Genomic DNA, 15,369 nt, shown 5'->3' on the forward strand with positions numbered 1-15,369 from the left:
ATGAGTATTTTTTCACTCTTCAATGTGCTTTTTCTGAACAGGTGTATGAAGAGCTTGAGGTCTTCCCACTCAATGTTTTCACCATACAACTGTCCCGCCCTGACACAGCAGTGGACTTTGGTGAGTAGGGATCCTGTGAAAAGGAGATTGTGTGTCTGTGTCTGTGTGTGTGTTTGCAGGTACGTGTTTGTTTGTGTATCTGTGTGTGTTTGCGGGAAAGAGCACATTTACACTTGGGTTGTGTTATTACAGTATAATTTCATGTATTACTCTGTTTTAACCTCTGATCTCTCTCGCTTGTAGGCTTTGCTGTGACAGGCCATGTAGACGGAGCCAGGAAGAGCCATGTCTATGTGAGTGAGGTCAACCCAGAGGGACTGGCTTTCACTAAGGGTACGTCAATTCATCTTTATAATACATTTGACAAATATACTGACTTTGTATCAGAGATAGAACAATACAGTATTGATGTATTTTACTTAAGAGTACATAGTGGTGTGCCGGGGCTGGGGTAGTGGTAGTGCTGCCATACCCGGACCACACATTTCCCCCTGGAGGCAGCGGTTCAATCCCCTGTTCCGCCTCTCACTTTCTATCCATCCCATCTATCTCCCCATCCCATACATGTCTATCTATAAAAATGTTCAAAAGGACATGGAATTCCATTCTCATTTAGAAAGAGGCCATAGTGGTCAACACTTTGAGGAGATAACTGTCTGATTGATTGATGTGTCCTTCCCTCAGGTCTGAGAGCGGGGGATGAGATCCTGGTTCTGAATGGGACCAGTGTGTCCAATCTGGACCTGGGGCTGATGCACCTGTTGTTCAGCCACCAGATCCTCCACATACTGCTCAGACGAGAGGAGCAAATCCCTGACGACCACACCTCTGTCTGGCCCGACTGTGAGCCCTGGCAGCCGGCACCACCGCCACCCAGCCACTGTGTCTGGCCTACAGGTAGAGACTACAACTTTGTATTTACACCACTTCTTGATACGGGCTACGTCCCAAATGGCACACTATTCCCTTTATAGTGCACTACTTTTGACTAGGGCCCATAGACCTCTGGTCAATTGTAGTGCACTATGTAGAGAACATGATACCATTTGGGACGCAGCCTTCCCACAGATACAATTCTTTAGACCCAAAAATATGTTGTGTTTTGGAAATTGCGGGTATTATTGAGTTACTAGATATTTTTTTACCTGTTCCAAACTTCGCATTACATTTGGTTTACTGTCTGGAGGGCATTGTGTTTTCTCACCGCGTATACGTTTTATTTCTCACCACTAGAGGGCCTCAGGCCAAAGTGTTCTCCAGCCTTTGTATCTTGTAGTACAGAACCAGTGAGTCTACCACAACATCATGTTGAGGGGAATGCCATGCTACCCTGCCAATGCCCCAGGGTGATAAGGCCTGGATGGAGACATTAAAATGCCTCATGCTGATTCAATTAAGACAATGTGAAGAGAGCTGGCAAATTTCACTGGGCAGCACAGCACGGTCATTGTTGGAATGGCCACATGCTATTTATAACACCATGGCAGTACAATCATAATTGTCTTGATTACATTACGCAATATTGATTCATTGTGTGTAGTGTAAGGATGTGTGTGCGTGTGTGTTTTTACTTTAAAAAGCATGATACTGTTATTCCTGTTGGTGTGATGCCAAGTAAGCTGTGCAAGACCCCGGGGAGAGGGGGAGTGAGGCCAAATGAATTGCTCCTACCTGCTGGGCTTGTAGTGAAGCCAGATCAATGCTGGTTGACACCAGTCAGGTGCACTTAACCTGTAAAACTGCCTCCAGTGCTCTAACCAGGAATTCTCTCGCAGCACCTGTAGATGTGTGTGTGTGTGTGTGTGTGGGGGGGGGGGGTTACTGTGTGTGAGTGTGTTTCCTTTGGTCCATCTCTTTAATCATACTGACCTGTCTGCTTCTCTCTCAGATATGCCACTACCCCAGGAGCTTCCAGAGAGCTCTGTAGCGGCTCCCTTTGATGAGGTGTCACAACAATCACGACCCGCTGATGAGATGGTGCAGCTCGGCCAGGTGAGATGGAGGGCTCTATTTTCAACTGGCATTAAGCCAGCGCAATTTTCAAATGTATGTTGGCAATTTCAACCGGCGCTCTGCCATTTTCAAACACTTGCGCCAGGATTGGTAAACCTGTCTTATATGAACAGGGTGGAAGGGGTGTCAATATCTGAGGTGTGTCCTTAAAAATGTGCGCCAAAGTGCCAATTTCAAAGTGCTAACCAAAAGCTGTTCTTAGCGGTAACGCGGGTTGGTTATGGCATGGATTTTGACAGCAGAAGCGCAGCCTATTCATCCGTGATGTACAGTGCCTTCAGATGTAGGATCTAAATTGGCTACAGCAGCAAAAGAATCCTGCAGAAACAGGAAATGTGAATGATAATTAATGGACATTTTTTGTAGGGGTTGATACATTGTTCGTCAGGGCAAATCATGTCTGACATTTTAAAGTGGAAATTACAAACTTTAGAAGCCTTTTTAAACCTCGAATACACTACAAGTTTGCATTTCCTGCTGTGCAGGACAATTCTCAACAACAAATGAGTGATCAAATTGAGGTCCTACATCTGTATATGCGTATGGAACAAGAGAGATATTATTTTTGTATGCTACATGTCCATATGCCCATCATGGAAAGAGAGATGAGCTGATGCCGGTGACCCTATTTAGAAACATTTCAGTTATAGGCTACCCTTACCCTACAATAACAGAAGCTGGTTCAACAGCAATGCGTCGGTTGTATTTCTTATCCTGGCCATGCATTAGCCAAGTAGCTAACTATCCATAAAAGGTTTCTAAATGGTCTACTCCTGAGGCTTTTGCAATCATGCTTTTGCATTATTCACAATTCACATAGGCCTACCTGCAGTGTATACTCCATTCGGCTTGTATCCATCCCCATTTCCAAAGAGCACCTCTTGTCTGGTTACCAAAGACGCACTCCATCAAACATATTCAAATTATTCAGTCCTATAACACCATATCAACAGCAGGCCTAGGCTATTTCTTGCTTATTGAGAATGTGCCTCACACATGCAATACAATTTACGGGAGCCTAGTATTTTTTTATTTGAGGAGAAGTGTGATGTAGGCCTATACTTGTTGAAGCCAATTTCAACTCTCCTAACATATTGAGCAAACACTGATATATTTTGTTACTGTTGTTATTAGGCTACTAGTTACTGCAGCCTATGCTATTTAATAAACTGTAGTAGCAATCCACAATGGACTATGATGAGAATATTCCGTACCCCGAGCCGAATTGGAGTTCATGACAACGTAAAGACTGTCAATAACCTACAGAACTTGAGACAACGGCATGCAGTATTAAGCCATGAAAAGCGTTGATTGGCCAGTGAATGGCCAAGCCCTCGTCACACCTCCAATTTATTAATTAATCTAAACCCAGCACTTTCACGCCACCGCCAGCTATTGTGCTCATAATTCCCGCTGTGAAGATAGCAAAAAATATTTCTGACACACCCCCAACCTATAATGCTACCGCCAGAGATTTACCATTGCGTTAGGTTTGTAAAAATAGAGCCTGGAGTGTGTGCGTGTGTGTGTGTGTGTGTGTGTGTGTGTGTGTGTGTGTGTGTGTGTGTGTGTGTGTGTGAAAATCCAAGTTTATTGGTTGCGTACAGAGATTTGTATATGTTATCGCAGGGTGCAGCGAAATGCTTATGTTTCTAGCTCCAACAGTGCAGTAATATCTATCAATGTGTGTGTGTCAGTGGAGTTTTAAGAGCAGTGAGTGGTGTGTTTGATCACATGCCGTGTGTTGGTGATCAGGGGTTACTCTGTGGTGATCAGGACATCTGCTAAAATGAGATGAGGTGCCAGGAGAGTACTGGCTCAGGTTCAAGCCCAGGTCATACACGCCTGCCCTGCCATGGCCTCACCAGGTGACAACAACACCATCACACTGTATCAACTGGTATCAATAACTATTGGCTTAGAACAATGGCCTGAGAGAGAAGAGTCCCTCACTTCAGGAATTCACTCACATCAAATGACACTGCCTTAGGGTGTCGACGAATGGTGGCGATTCAACCCGTAGAATCATTGCGAAATGGACAGAAAATGGCGGCCGATGTTGTGTGGTCAGAGGCGATAGAATGGCCGCCCGCTGCACATTACTGACATTTGAATTGGTCTGTCATGTCCTTTAGATTTGAAGGCAGTTGCTGCAAATACAATATCCTCCATTACTCGAAGTCCATAATTCCCTTCCTCTGCTTTAACTTGAAATCCCCTCGGGCCAACTGTCTTTCCCAGCCAGCTAACGCCTCCCTCCCTGCCTCCTCCAAGGCTCCTAAAGCCCACAGACACTCCAAGCCCTGTCAGCACACATGACCCTGAGTAGACTGCTAATCCAATCCATGCTTACTACCTAAGTGTGTGTGACAGATAAATATATTGAGAGAGAGAGAGAGAGAGAGAGAGAGACAGAGAGAGAGAGACACAGAGAGAGAGAGAGAGAGAGAGAGAGAGGTGTAGTACGACAAACTGCAGGCTTACTCCCTAAGTGTGTGTGACAGAGAAATATATTGAGAGAGAGAGAGACACAGAGAGAGAGAGAGACACAGAGAAAGAGAGAGAGACACAGAGAGAGAGAGAGAGACACACAGAGAGAGAGAGAGAGAGGTGTAGTACGACAAACTGCAGGCTTACTCCCTAAGTGTGTGTGACAGAGAAATATATTGAGAGAGAGAGAGAGACACAGAGAGAGAGAGAGACACAGAGAAAGAGAGAGAGACACAGAGAGAGAGAGAGAGACACACAGAGAGAGAGAGAGAGAGGTGTAGTACGACAAACTGCAGGCTTACTCCCTAAGTGTGTGTGACAGAGAGAGAGTGACAGAAATAAAGAGAGATAGAGAGTACGGAAAACTCCAGGAATGAATGGCTACCAGCGGATGTCAGAACGCCCAGCCGGGCATGTAGCATGTTGTTTCTATCCAGCTCCACCAACAACAGCCAGAGGTTCACCCCAGGAAAGCAGCCCCGGGCGGCCCAGTCGACCAGGGCTATGTGCTGGGTGCTGCCCCAGGAGGATGAGGGCGAGGTGGGGGAGGTGGAAGTGGGGGTGGGAGATTTCATCCCTGGGACTTTCACCCTGCCGTCTCTCAGGCAGTCCCTGAAGGACAGGTTGGCCGGGCTGCTGGACGAGGTGGCCTCCTGCGTAGCCTGCGAGCAGGCAGCCGACGGGATCGCTCTGCTGGTAGTACTGTAGCTACTGTACTGTGGTGTCTCTCTGTATCGTAGTTACTGTATTGTCCTGTACTCTCTCTGTGTTTGAGCTGGTGATGCATTGGTGCTGTAACTAGTGTTGCATTGTTTTGATTTGATGTTGTTGCCTAGAAACAATCGTTTTTTTAATGCACTGTTTTTACTGTTGAGGTCTTACTGTAGTTATAAGATACATAGGCTACACGCTCATGTGAGACACACAGAGAGCAAATGTTACGGGAAGTAATAAGCCCATAAATATTAATGCTTAGAATATTTTTCACCTTCTCTGTCCACCCTTGCTTCTAGTTCAAAGGGTATTTTAAAGCTGGATTGCAGCACAGCACAATAATCCTAACCAGGGGATTTATCAGTTTGTCAGCACTTTATTATTGCCTGACAGGAGACATTATGATGACAAATGAACAAAGCCATGGCTGGGGATCCTTTCTGTTTTATCTGCTACTAAGGGTTGCCTTGGGCCGTGTGTGTGTTCACCACTGATTATTCTACCTTTCTTTGAGAGCGTGAAAGTGTGGTGTCATATGGATGGATGGGAAGTCTGTGATGTGAAATGCTTGTTCATAAATTTGACACCAGATTATTAGTTTGATACCTCGCTGCTAGACGCTCTCTCTCATGTCTTATGAAAAACTGTTGACAAAATAAGTATTTTCTAATTTAATCTAATTGATTAATTGAGGTTGAATCATTATTGTAATAACACAAATATCTAAAACTCCTAGATGACGTGTGCACCCAAATGACACCCTATTCCCAATAGAGTGCACAAGTTTTGACCAGAGCCCTATGGCTTAAACCTGGGATGCATCTCAAATGGCACTCTATTCCATTTATAGTGTGCTGGTCAAAAGTAGTGCACTATAAAGGGTGCCATTTGGGATACAGACCCTGACCCTCTGCACTCTCTGCCTCTCCAAAAATACAGAGGGAGTGGTTTGACACCCTCTTAAACTACACAAGGGGTTGATGATTTAAACTGACTGATTATTAAAGGGGAATGTCATTCAAAAACTATATTTTGGTATTTCTTTCATTATTCCACTGTTGATACAGTCCCAAAATGTTTTGCATGTCAGCAGTCAAGTTGTCAAGATATTGGACTTTTAAGAAGAAATGTGTCTCCATCCACATCATGATGATGCAAAATGTTTCATAGGAGGCAAAAAATATTGTGATATTCCCCTTTAAGATTAGGTGCTTGTCACAGTAGATTCCGAGCTGAATTGTAATCTTCACTCCCCTGAGTAAAGGGCAGTCATTTGATATTCAGAGCTGAAATTAGAATATATCCTAACTCATCTCTCTTCTGTTTCCTTCAGAATGTGGAGACGGTGTGCTCGCTGTACCAGACCTTCCCAGAGGGCCGTGGGGCGGTGGTGGTAGAGGGCCAGAGGAACCCGTACTCCATGGAGCCCCTCGGGCCCCAGATCCAGAAGCCCCCCTGCCCCAGACACATGTCTATCTCTGAGAGGCTCTGTAAGGTCATACAGGAACTGGTGGACACAGAGAAGTCCTACGTCAAGGTACATACCTGGCCATATTTATGGTGTTTTGTAATATTTCAAATACTTCATATTTAATCATTTCTTTGTAAATTGTACTTGTAATTCAACGTGTTGCTGTCATTTATACAATTATTTGTGCTGATCTTGGATCAGTTTTGCATTTTAAATTGTAATGACTGGGCAGAAGGGATCTGATCTTATATCAGCAATCGTGCTCTGAGACACTTTATGAATACGGGTCCTGGTCACTCACATTCTGCTGCCTTATCTAAGAGAGTGCTGGAACGTCCTCTCTGGGGATTTATAATTGATGGTCTCTCTTTATTAATGGTAATTAATGGTCTCTAAGTGCCTGTTTATTAATGATCTCTAGTAGCATTTAGTGTAATGCATATTTACCATCTGCTACTCTAACGCCCATGTGTCAGGCTGAGGAGAATTATGATTTCTCAGTCGGATAGTGATGATGTCACAGTCTGATAGTGATGATGTTATAGTCGGATAGTGATGATGTCACAGTCTAATTAAGTTTCCCCTGTCTGTCCCTTAGGACCTGGGTTGTCTTTTTGACATTTACCTGACCCCTCTACAGAGTGAGACCTTCCTCAGCCACGACGAGGTACAGCATGAAGGGCGCGCAATGGAAAAACATACATGTAAAATGTGTAAATGTATTTTACATGTCTAAACACATGTGAAATACAATAACATTTCATTATGGCTTGTTAGTGTGACCGACCAGGGTTGGAACCTGGGTCTCAGGGAATAAAACGCAAGTGTTCAGATCTCAGACAATGCTAACCACCACATGAGCGTGGTTCCCAACCACCTCTGTTACATTAGCTGTAAACCTCTTCCCGTCTTCTATCCTGTACTTTTTGGGCATTTGAATTAGCTACAGTGGGGGGAAAAAGTATTTAGTCAGCCACCAATTGTGCAAGTTCTCCCACTTAAAAAGATGAGAGAGGCCTGTAATTTTCATCATAGGTACACGTCAACTATGACAGACCAATTGAGAAAAATAAATCCAGAAAATCACATTGTAGGATTTTTAATGAAATTATTTGCAAATTATGGTGGAAAATAAGTATTTGGTCACCTACAAACAAGCAAGATTTCTGGCTCTCACAGACCTGTAACTTCTTCTTTAAGAGGCTCCTCTGTCCTCCACTCGTTACCTGTATTAATGGCACCTGTTTGAACTTGTTATCAGTATAAAAGACACCTGTCCACAACCTCAAACAGTCACACTCCAAACTCCACTATGGCCAAGACCAAAGAGCTGTCAAAGGACACCAGAAACAAAATTGTAGACCTGCACCAGGCTGGGAAGACTGAATCTGCAATAGGTAAGCAGCTTGGTTTGAAGAAATCAACTGTGGGAGCAATCATTAGGAAATGGAAGACATACAAGACCACTGATAATCTCCCTCGATCTGGGGCTCCACGCAAGATCTCACCCCATGGGGTCAAAATGATCACAAGAACGGTGAGCAAAAATCCCAGAACCACACGGGGGGACCTAGTGAATGACCTGCAGAGAGCTGGGACCAAAGTAACAAAGCCTACCATCAGTAACACACTACGCCGCCAGGGACTCAAATCATGTAGTGCCAGACGTGTCCCCCTGCTTAAGCCAGTACATGTCCAGGCCCGTCTGAAGTTTGCTAGAGTGCATTTGGATGATCCAGAAGAGGATTGGGAGAATGTCATATGGTCAGATGAAACCAAAATATAACTTTTTGGTAAAAACTCAACTCGTCGTGTTTGGAGGACAAAGAATGCTGAGTTGCATCCAAAGAACACCATACCTACTGTGAAGCATGGGGGTGGAAACATCATGCTTTGGGGCTGTTTTTCTGCAAAGGGACCAGGACGACTGATCCGTGTAAAGGAAAGAATGAATGGGGCCATGTATCGTGAGATTTTGAGTGAAAACCTCCTTCCATCAGCAAGGGCATTGAAGAAGAAACGTGGCTGGGTCTTTCAGCATGACAATGATCCCAAACACACCGCCCGGGCAATGAAGGAGTGGCTTCGTAAGAAGCATTTCAAGGTCCTGGAGTGGCCTAGCCAGTCTCCAGATCTCAACCCCATAGAAAATCTTTGGAGGGAGTTGAAAATCCGTGTTGCCCAGCGACAGCCCCAAAACATCACTGCTCTAGAGGAGATCTGCATGGAGGTATGGGCCAAAATACCAGCAACAGTGTGTGAAAACCTTGTGAAGACTTACAGAAAACGTTTGACCTGTGTCATTGCCAACAAAGGGTATATAACAAAGTATTGAGAAACTTTTGTTATTGACCAAATACTTATTTTCCACCATAATTTGCAAATATATTCATTAAAAATCCTACAATGTGATTTTCTGGATTTTTTTCCTCATTTTGTCTGTCATAGTTGACGTGTACCTATGATGAAAATTACAGGCCTCTCTCATCTTTTTAAGTGGGAGAACTTGCACAATTGGTGGCTGACTAAATACTTTTTTCCCCCACTGTATGTACAGTAGATAAAAAGGTGCCAATACAGGGTTTCTAAAAATAAAGAATCTTCTGTCCTTTGGGTCGTTTCTAACTGTTGTTCTCTCCTCCCTCCACTAGATGGAGTCTCTGTTTGGCAGTCTGCCTGAGATGCTGGACTTCCAGAGAGTATTCCTACACACACTGGAGGAGCGCATCGCCTCCTCCCCCAACTTCAGCTCTCTGGAGACCCCGGAACAGTTCAAGGTAGAGTCCCCAGTAGTTTGGGGTTGCGTGGCAAATGGCACCTTATTCCATATCACTGAGTGTTTAAACATTAAGAACACCTTCCTAATATTGAGTTGCACCCCGTTTTGCCCTCGGAACAGCCTCAATTCATCGGGGCATGGACTCTACAAGGTGTCGAAAGCGTTCCACACGGATGCTGGCCCATGTTGACTCCAATGCTTCCCGCAGTTTGGATGGTGGACCATTCTTGATACACACGGGAAACTGTTGAGCGTGGTCCTCTGTAGCTCAGCTGGTAGAGCACGGCGCTTGTAACGCCAAGGTAGTGGGTTCGATCCCCGGGACCACCCATACACAAAAATGTATGCACGCATGACTGTAAGTCGCTTTGGATAAAAGCGTCTGCGAAATGGCATATTATATTTATATTATATTATATTATTATATTATATTATTATATTTATTATATTATAAAAAAACAGCAGCGTTGCAGTTCTTGACACAAACCGATGTGCCTACTACCATACGTCGTTCAAAGGCACTTTAATCTTTTGTCTTGCCCTTTCACCCTCTGAATGGCACACATACACAATCCATGTCTCAATTGTCTCAAAGCTTGAAAATCCTTCCTTAACCAGTCTCCTCCCTTTCATCTACACTTATTGAAGTGTACATCAATAAGGTATCATAGCTTTCACCTGGATTCACCTGGTCAGTCTATGTCATGGAATGAGCAAGTGTTCTTAATGTTTTGTATACTCAGGGGCTGTGGTCAAAAAGTAGTGTCCTATATAGGGAATAGGGTTTAATTTGGGACACAGCCTCGAGGTCTAGTGGAAAAGCTTCAAGCTTTATCAACAGGATGTTACTTAACCTACTGACTGCAGTGATAGTCAGTGGTAGGCCTATTTGACTCTGCATTCTCTCTTTCTCTCTCTGCATCCAGAAACTTCTCTTCTCACTGGGCGGCTCCTTCCTCTACTATGCTGACCACTTCAAGCTCTACAGCGGCTTCTGTGCCAACCACATCAAAGTCCAGAAGGTTCTGGAACGAGGTAATGGTGATTCCTACCTCATGTACAGTAGAGCTGAATATCCCTGCTCAGTTAATCATTAAATGCCATCTGAAAAGCCAGTGCAAAGGCAGAAAAGCAATGCCTGCATCAAAGCCTGCTTTAAGTCCTCATTTCCTGTTTACAGCAAAGACGGACCGGGCTTTCAAGGAGTTCCTGGGAGCGAGGAACCCCACCAAGCAGCACTCGTCCACCCTGGAGTCATACCTCATTAAGCCAGTCCAGAGGGTGCTCAAGTATCCCCTGCTGCTCCGAGAGCTGGTCTCCCTCACTGACTCCGAAAGCGAGGAGCACAGCCACCTCACAGGTAGGACTACATATGGGGGCTTATGTGTGAGCACGCATAGACACACACAGGGACATGCACATACACACACACACACACACACACAGAAACCATAAGACCCACAGACAGCAGTCTTTCCAGGTTTGTCTGATGTGTTAGGGGTGAGCTCTATTGACGTGTACCTCTCTGTGTGTCTATCCGTCTCCGTCCTTCAGAGGCCCTGAGAGCCATGGAGAAGGTGGCCAGCCACATCAATGAGATGCAGAAGATCTATGAGGACTACGGCTCTGTGTTTGACCAGCTGGTGGCAGAGCAGAGTGACCCTGAGAAAGAGGTACAGTACAGTAATCACCACCACACATAACTGACAAATGAAACTATAATACTGATATTATTGATTATATGAATATTTGATTCTATTAATTCAAGTAATTGTATGAATTATATGAATGTACTCATTGTAGAGCGAGTTCATTAGAGGAATCTCCTCCACCACCAGCCTCCCAGACTAAGTGCTCTCCTCTCCCCTCTCCAGGTAACAGAGATCTCCATGGGGGAGTTCCTCATCCACTCCTCTTTAAAGTGGCTCAACCCTCTCCCCTCTCTGGGACGCATGAGGAAAGACCCTGAACTGACGCTGTTCGGTGAGTGGGGCTTTTTACAATGACGAGTTGAATCAGAATTACTTGACAGGATGATGTCAACATTTTCATCCTTATTACAACAATCAAGAAGTATCGGACTAAAATCGAGTTGCTCCTGCCTCTGTCCTCAGTTTTCAAGAGAGCAGTGATTCTGGTGTACCGTGAGAGCAGCAAGATGAAGAAGAGGACGGTGAGTTTCACTCTGCTTAAACACACCTCTCCCGATAACTTTATGTTGAACACTGGATATCACACAAGTTCTAATGCGTGTGAACATTTTGGTTTCTTTGTATGCTACAGACCACGTCACGCTCCGACCAGGACCCCTTCAAGTTCCGCTGGCTCATCCCAGTGTCGGCGGTGCAGGTCCGTCTGGGGAACACAGCAGGAACAGAGAACCCTTGTGTCTGGGAGCTGGTCCATACCAAGTCTCAGGTGGAGGGGAGACCAGAGACTGTATTCCAGCTCTGCAGCAGGTGAGAGATTACATGAAAATGATAGAGATAATGGATGTTTTAAAGATCATGAAAACAAAATATATACTGTATATTTGAATTAACAGGGCATGGCCTAATTGACTTGATCTCATATATGGGTATTTTCCAGTGGTTTGGAGAATAAGGCCAGTGTAGTGAAAGCTCTTCGTTCCCTTCGAGACTGTACCCGGAGGCCTCTCCTATCAGAGAGGGGTTCTAGAGAGCACCTAGGCTCCCTCCGCAGGACCCAGCCTGCACCTGTCAGAGACGGCTCCTGGAGGAGAAGACAACAGCGCCAATCAGAGACCAGGAGGACTGCAGGCCACCAGCACCACTCAGATGACAGCAGTGTGTCCAGCGGCGGCCCCTACCCCGGTCCAGGAGACACCCACTCGGAGCCCCAGCTCCCCAGCCGCTCCTCCACGGGCCTCCCTAGCCTGGAAGGCACCACACTGGGCAAGAGGGCCTGGCTGTGCTCCCTGACCAGCACCCTGGAAGCCCAGCTCCAGAGACTCAACTTCACAGAGGAGGCAGGGCCGAGGAGAACTGGGACCCAGCAGGAGCACCTCAGACAGGGGGTTCCCCAGCCCCACCAGCCCCACCCTGCTGCCCAGAGGAGGGTGGGCAGTCTACAGGGGGGCCAGGGGAGGCAGTGTCCAGGGAGGCAGGATAATGACTCCCAGTGTGTGGACCTCAACGCCCTACTAGGGAGGGACTTCAGTGTGCAGAGCCTGACCTCTGTGGTCAACGAGGACTGCTTCTACGATACGGTCATGGGAATTCAGAAGGCTGCCATTCCAACACTATAGGGCCCCTAGAAGTTGCCCCTAGATGCTGATCTTGGGTCAGTTTTGCATTTCCCCCACTAATGGTTAAGGTTAAGATTGGGGGACAGGAAGTTGATCCTGGATCTGTAACCTAGGGGAAACTTCACCCCGGAGAACTGATGAACACCCGTCTAGGCTCTTATCACACTGACTACATTAGAGCCTGGTCCAGGTGCTATGGACTAAAGGCTGAATCTCCTTAATGTGCTTACTCTGACTCTGGTGAGTAGGCTTTGACTGAAGAACTGCGCTCTGATCACAGTTACTTGACTTGGACTTAATCCTTTTAGCTCCTAGTGGAGCGAAGGCCTTAAGGTCCCACAGTTACACACCGTCACAGTGCATATGTAAATGGCTGCCCGTTGGACTATCCTGTCTGTCCCTTGTTTTACTGCACTCTATAAGCTATAAACACAGTTAGCTACATTCAATAGCATTCCTTTCACTTTTTTTCTACTTAATCTTGTTTGTAAATATAATGCAGTATCTCAATCACGAGTAGCTTTCTATTTTCTTGGCTTTTTTGACAAAAGCAGTTGTTAGTTCAAGACTGGAATTGCTTGATAAAAAATAAATAATGAGTTTTATTTTTAACCTTGTTACTATTTATATTTTCTCTCGATATTATTTTGTTCATGTGTTAATTTCCACATAAAAACTAAGATTAAGTGTCACGTTTCTATTTAATTTTAAAATCCCTTTTAAAGCTCTTTCATATTTCAAGTGATTTGATGTATCACTTTAAGAATTCAAGACCTTAGGACTATAAGGTTTTATCTGCACAAAGCTCAGTTCTGAGATATCAACTGAGCACCAACATTTTCACATCTCAGAACTGTTTTGTAGTGAATGATTCTTTCATAACCCATTAAGGTCCTCATCTAAAGGTACCTAAAGTGCAGAGTATCCGAATCCTAAGACATTTGGAAATCTGTTTTTTTTAGGAGGTGCAATCGCAGATAGAACCGTATGGCTCTGAAATGTCAATCTGTGTTCAGCCATAAGGTTCTGTCTGCACAGAATGTTAAAATTAGTTGAGTTTCAATAGAAAATTACAGACATTTAATGATCAAATAAAGAGAATACCCTTCTTTCTTTCTCATCAGATCATCAAATATGTTAATTCATGTTCATCACACATTTGTTAAAGCCATAGTTCCTTAAAATGACAAGGACTTTATATCCTATGCATAACTAGCAACATTGCTAAAGCTTAGCTCTGAATGAGTAAACTGATGTATTTTTCTGGTCTCTGACACCTAAAGTCAGTAAACTACTTGCTATTAATCAATCAAATGTGGTAAGTTTGTAATTTTGGTGAAATACCCCTTCCATGGTTTTCGTATTGATATAGAACAAGACAAAAACAGCAATGCCTCTCCTGTGAGCCTTAGACATGCTCTAAGGCACCTGTATTTATTTGTTTTTACCATAAAAAGCTTACATTATGGCCATTCTTCTGGAAAAGTGGTGAAAAAAAATCTAACTAATTGAAATAGAGGACCAGAACCTATGATTATGAATAATCAAGGACTTGGTACAATAAAGTTATATCTGCAAAATGTATAGTTTTGAGATTATGAGAATTTTTAAATCCCAGATCTCATAACTGTTTTGTGATGTCTTCCTCTTTCATTACTATATATACTAGTATATCACCTTACATACAATAATGTTTTATTGACAACCCAGCATTGTGTGATTGGATTGCTGATAGAACCATATAGCACCAAGTTAAAAGGTGTTTGTGCAGATAGAACTTTCTGATGTAAAGGACCACCTAAAGTGCAACTCTATATGAATAACACTTTTTTTTAACCAAAATGTCAGATAACCTTATAGTCCCAAGGTCACAAATTGTTGAAATGTTTGTTATCATTATTCAGAATTAGCTGAACTGTAATTTATTCTCTAATAATGTATATTCTTTTCATATACTTGACATTGTACAGGTAACGTAAAATGATGTAATATTTAATTTAAAAAACTGTCTCTTACACTGGAGTTGTCCTGATTGATAGATAATAGATGCTTTGTAATTAGGTTATTGGCTAATCAAGGTCTTATCCACTAGACACCAAACGGAAGAAAACTGACTGAAACGGGGACCACCTACCTGAACTTGACCAAGAACAAACTCTCATTTTTGTTGCAAAACGTTTTCTCTTGCAAAATGTTTCGCTACGGTTTGCTACGGCACTAATATATACTGAATGAGAGAATACATTAGAAATTCTGAGTGGTACAGAAGAAGAGCGTAAAGAAAGAGGCAAAATATTCGTACACTTTCTTTCTTCTTACTGCTCCATCCATTAGCTAGAGGGAGGTAGGGCCCAAATGTAGACTTTGGAGCCCTGGACCAGAGCTAGTCACAACAACCACAGCCACACCACAGAGACTGTAGGGCTATGGACCAGAGCTAGTCACAACAACCACAGCCACACCAAAGAGACTGTAGGGATATGGACCAGAGCTAGTCACAACAACCACAGCCACACCAAAGAGACTGTAGGGATATGGACCAGAGCTAGTGACAATAACCACACCATATAAATG

The 15,369-nt window shown here is 44.1% G+C and overlaps 1 protein-coding gene across 1 annotated transcript in view; it reads left to right on the forward strand.

Moving 5' to 3' along the window:
- Window positions 1-14,810, forward strand: part of LOC311106948 (rho guanine nucleotide exchange factor TIAM2-like) — a 63,643-nt gene extending 48,833 nt beyond the window's left edge. The window contains exons 13-26 of the mRNA XM_084149354.1: window positions 42-120; window positions 304-393; window positions 745-957; window positions 1,949-2,052; window positions 6,611-6,814; window positions 7,347-7,415; window positions 9,400-9,525; window positions 10,454-10,562; window positions 10,708-10,887; window positions 11,082-11,200; window positions 11,402-11,510; window positions 11,642-11,700; window positions 11,811-11,986; window positions 12,117-14,810. Coding sequence (XP_084005480.1) covers window positions 42-120; window positions 304-393; window positions 745-957; window positions 1,949-2,052; window positions 6,611-6,814; window positions 7,347-7,415; window positions 9,400-9,525; window positions 10,454-10,562; window positions 10,708-10,887; window positions 11,082-11,200; window positions 11,402-11,510; window positions 11,642-11,700; window positions 11,811-11,986; window positions 12,117-12,795 — 2,316 coding nt within the window. The 3' untranslated portion in view covers window positions 12,796-14,810. The remainder of the gene's footprint in view (window positions 1-41; window positions 121-303; window positions 394-744; window positions 958-1,948; window positions 2,053-6,610; window positions 6,815-7,346; window positions 7,416-9,399; window positions 9,526-10,453; window positions 10,563-10,707; window positions 10,888-11,081; window positions 11,201-11,401; window positions 11,511-11,641; window positions 11,701-11,810; window positions 11,987-12,116) is intronic.
- Window positions 14,811-15,369: the final 559 nt, after the last annotated feature.

Source organism: Coregonus lavaretus, assembly GCF_964263955.1.
Source record: "Coregonus lavaretus genome assembly, chromosome: 31".
Taxonomy (NCBI): domain Eukaryota; kingdom Metazoa; phylum Chordata; class Actinopteri; order Salmoniformes; family Salmonidae; genus Coregonus; species Coregonus lavaretus.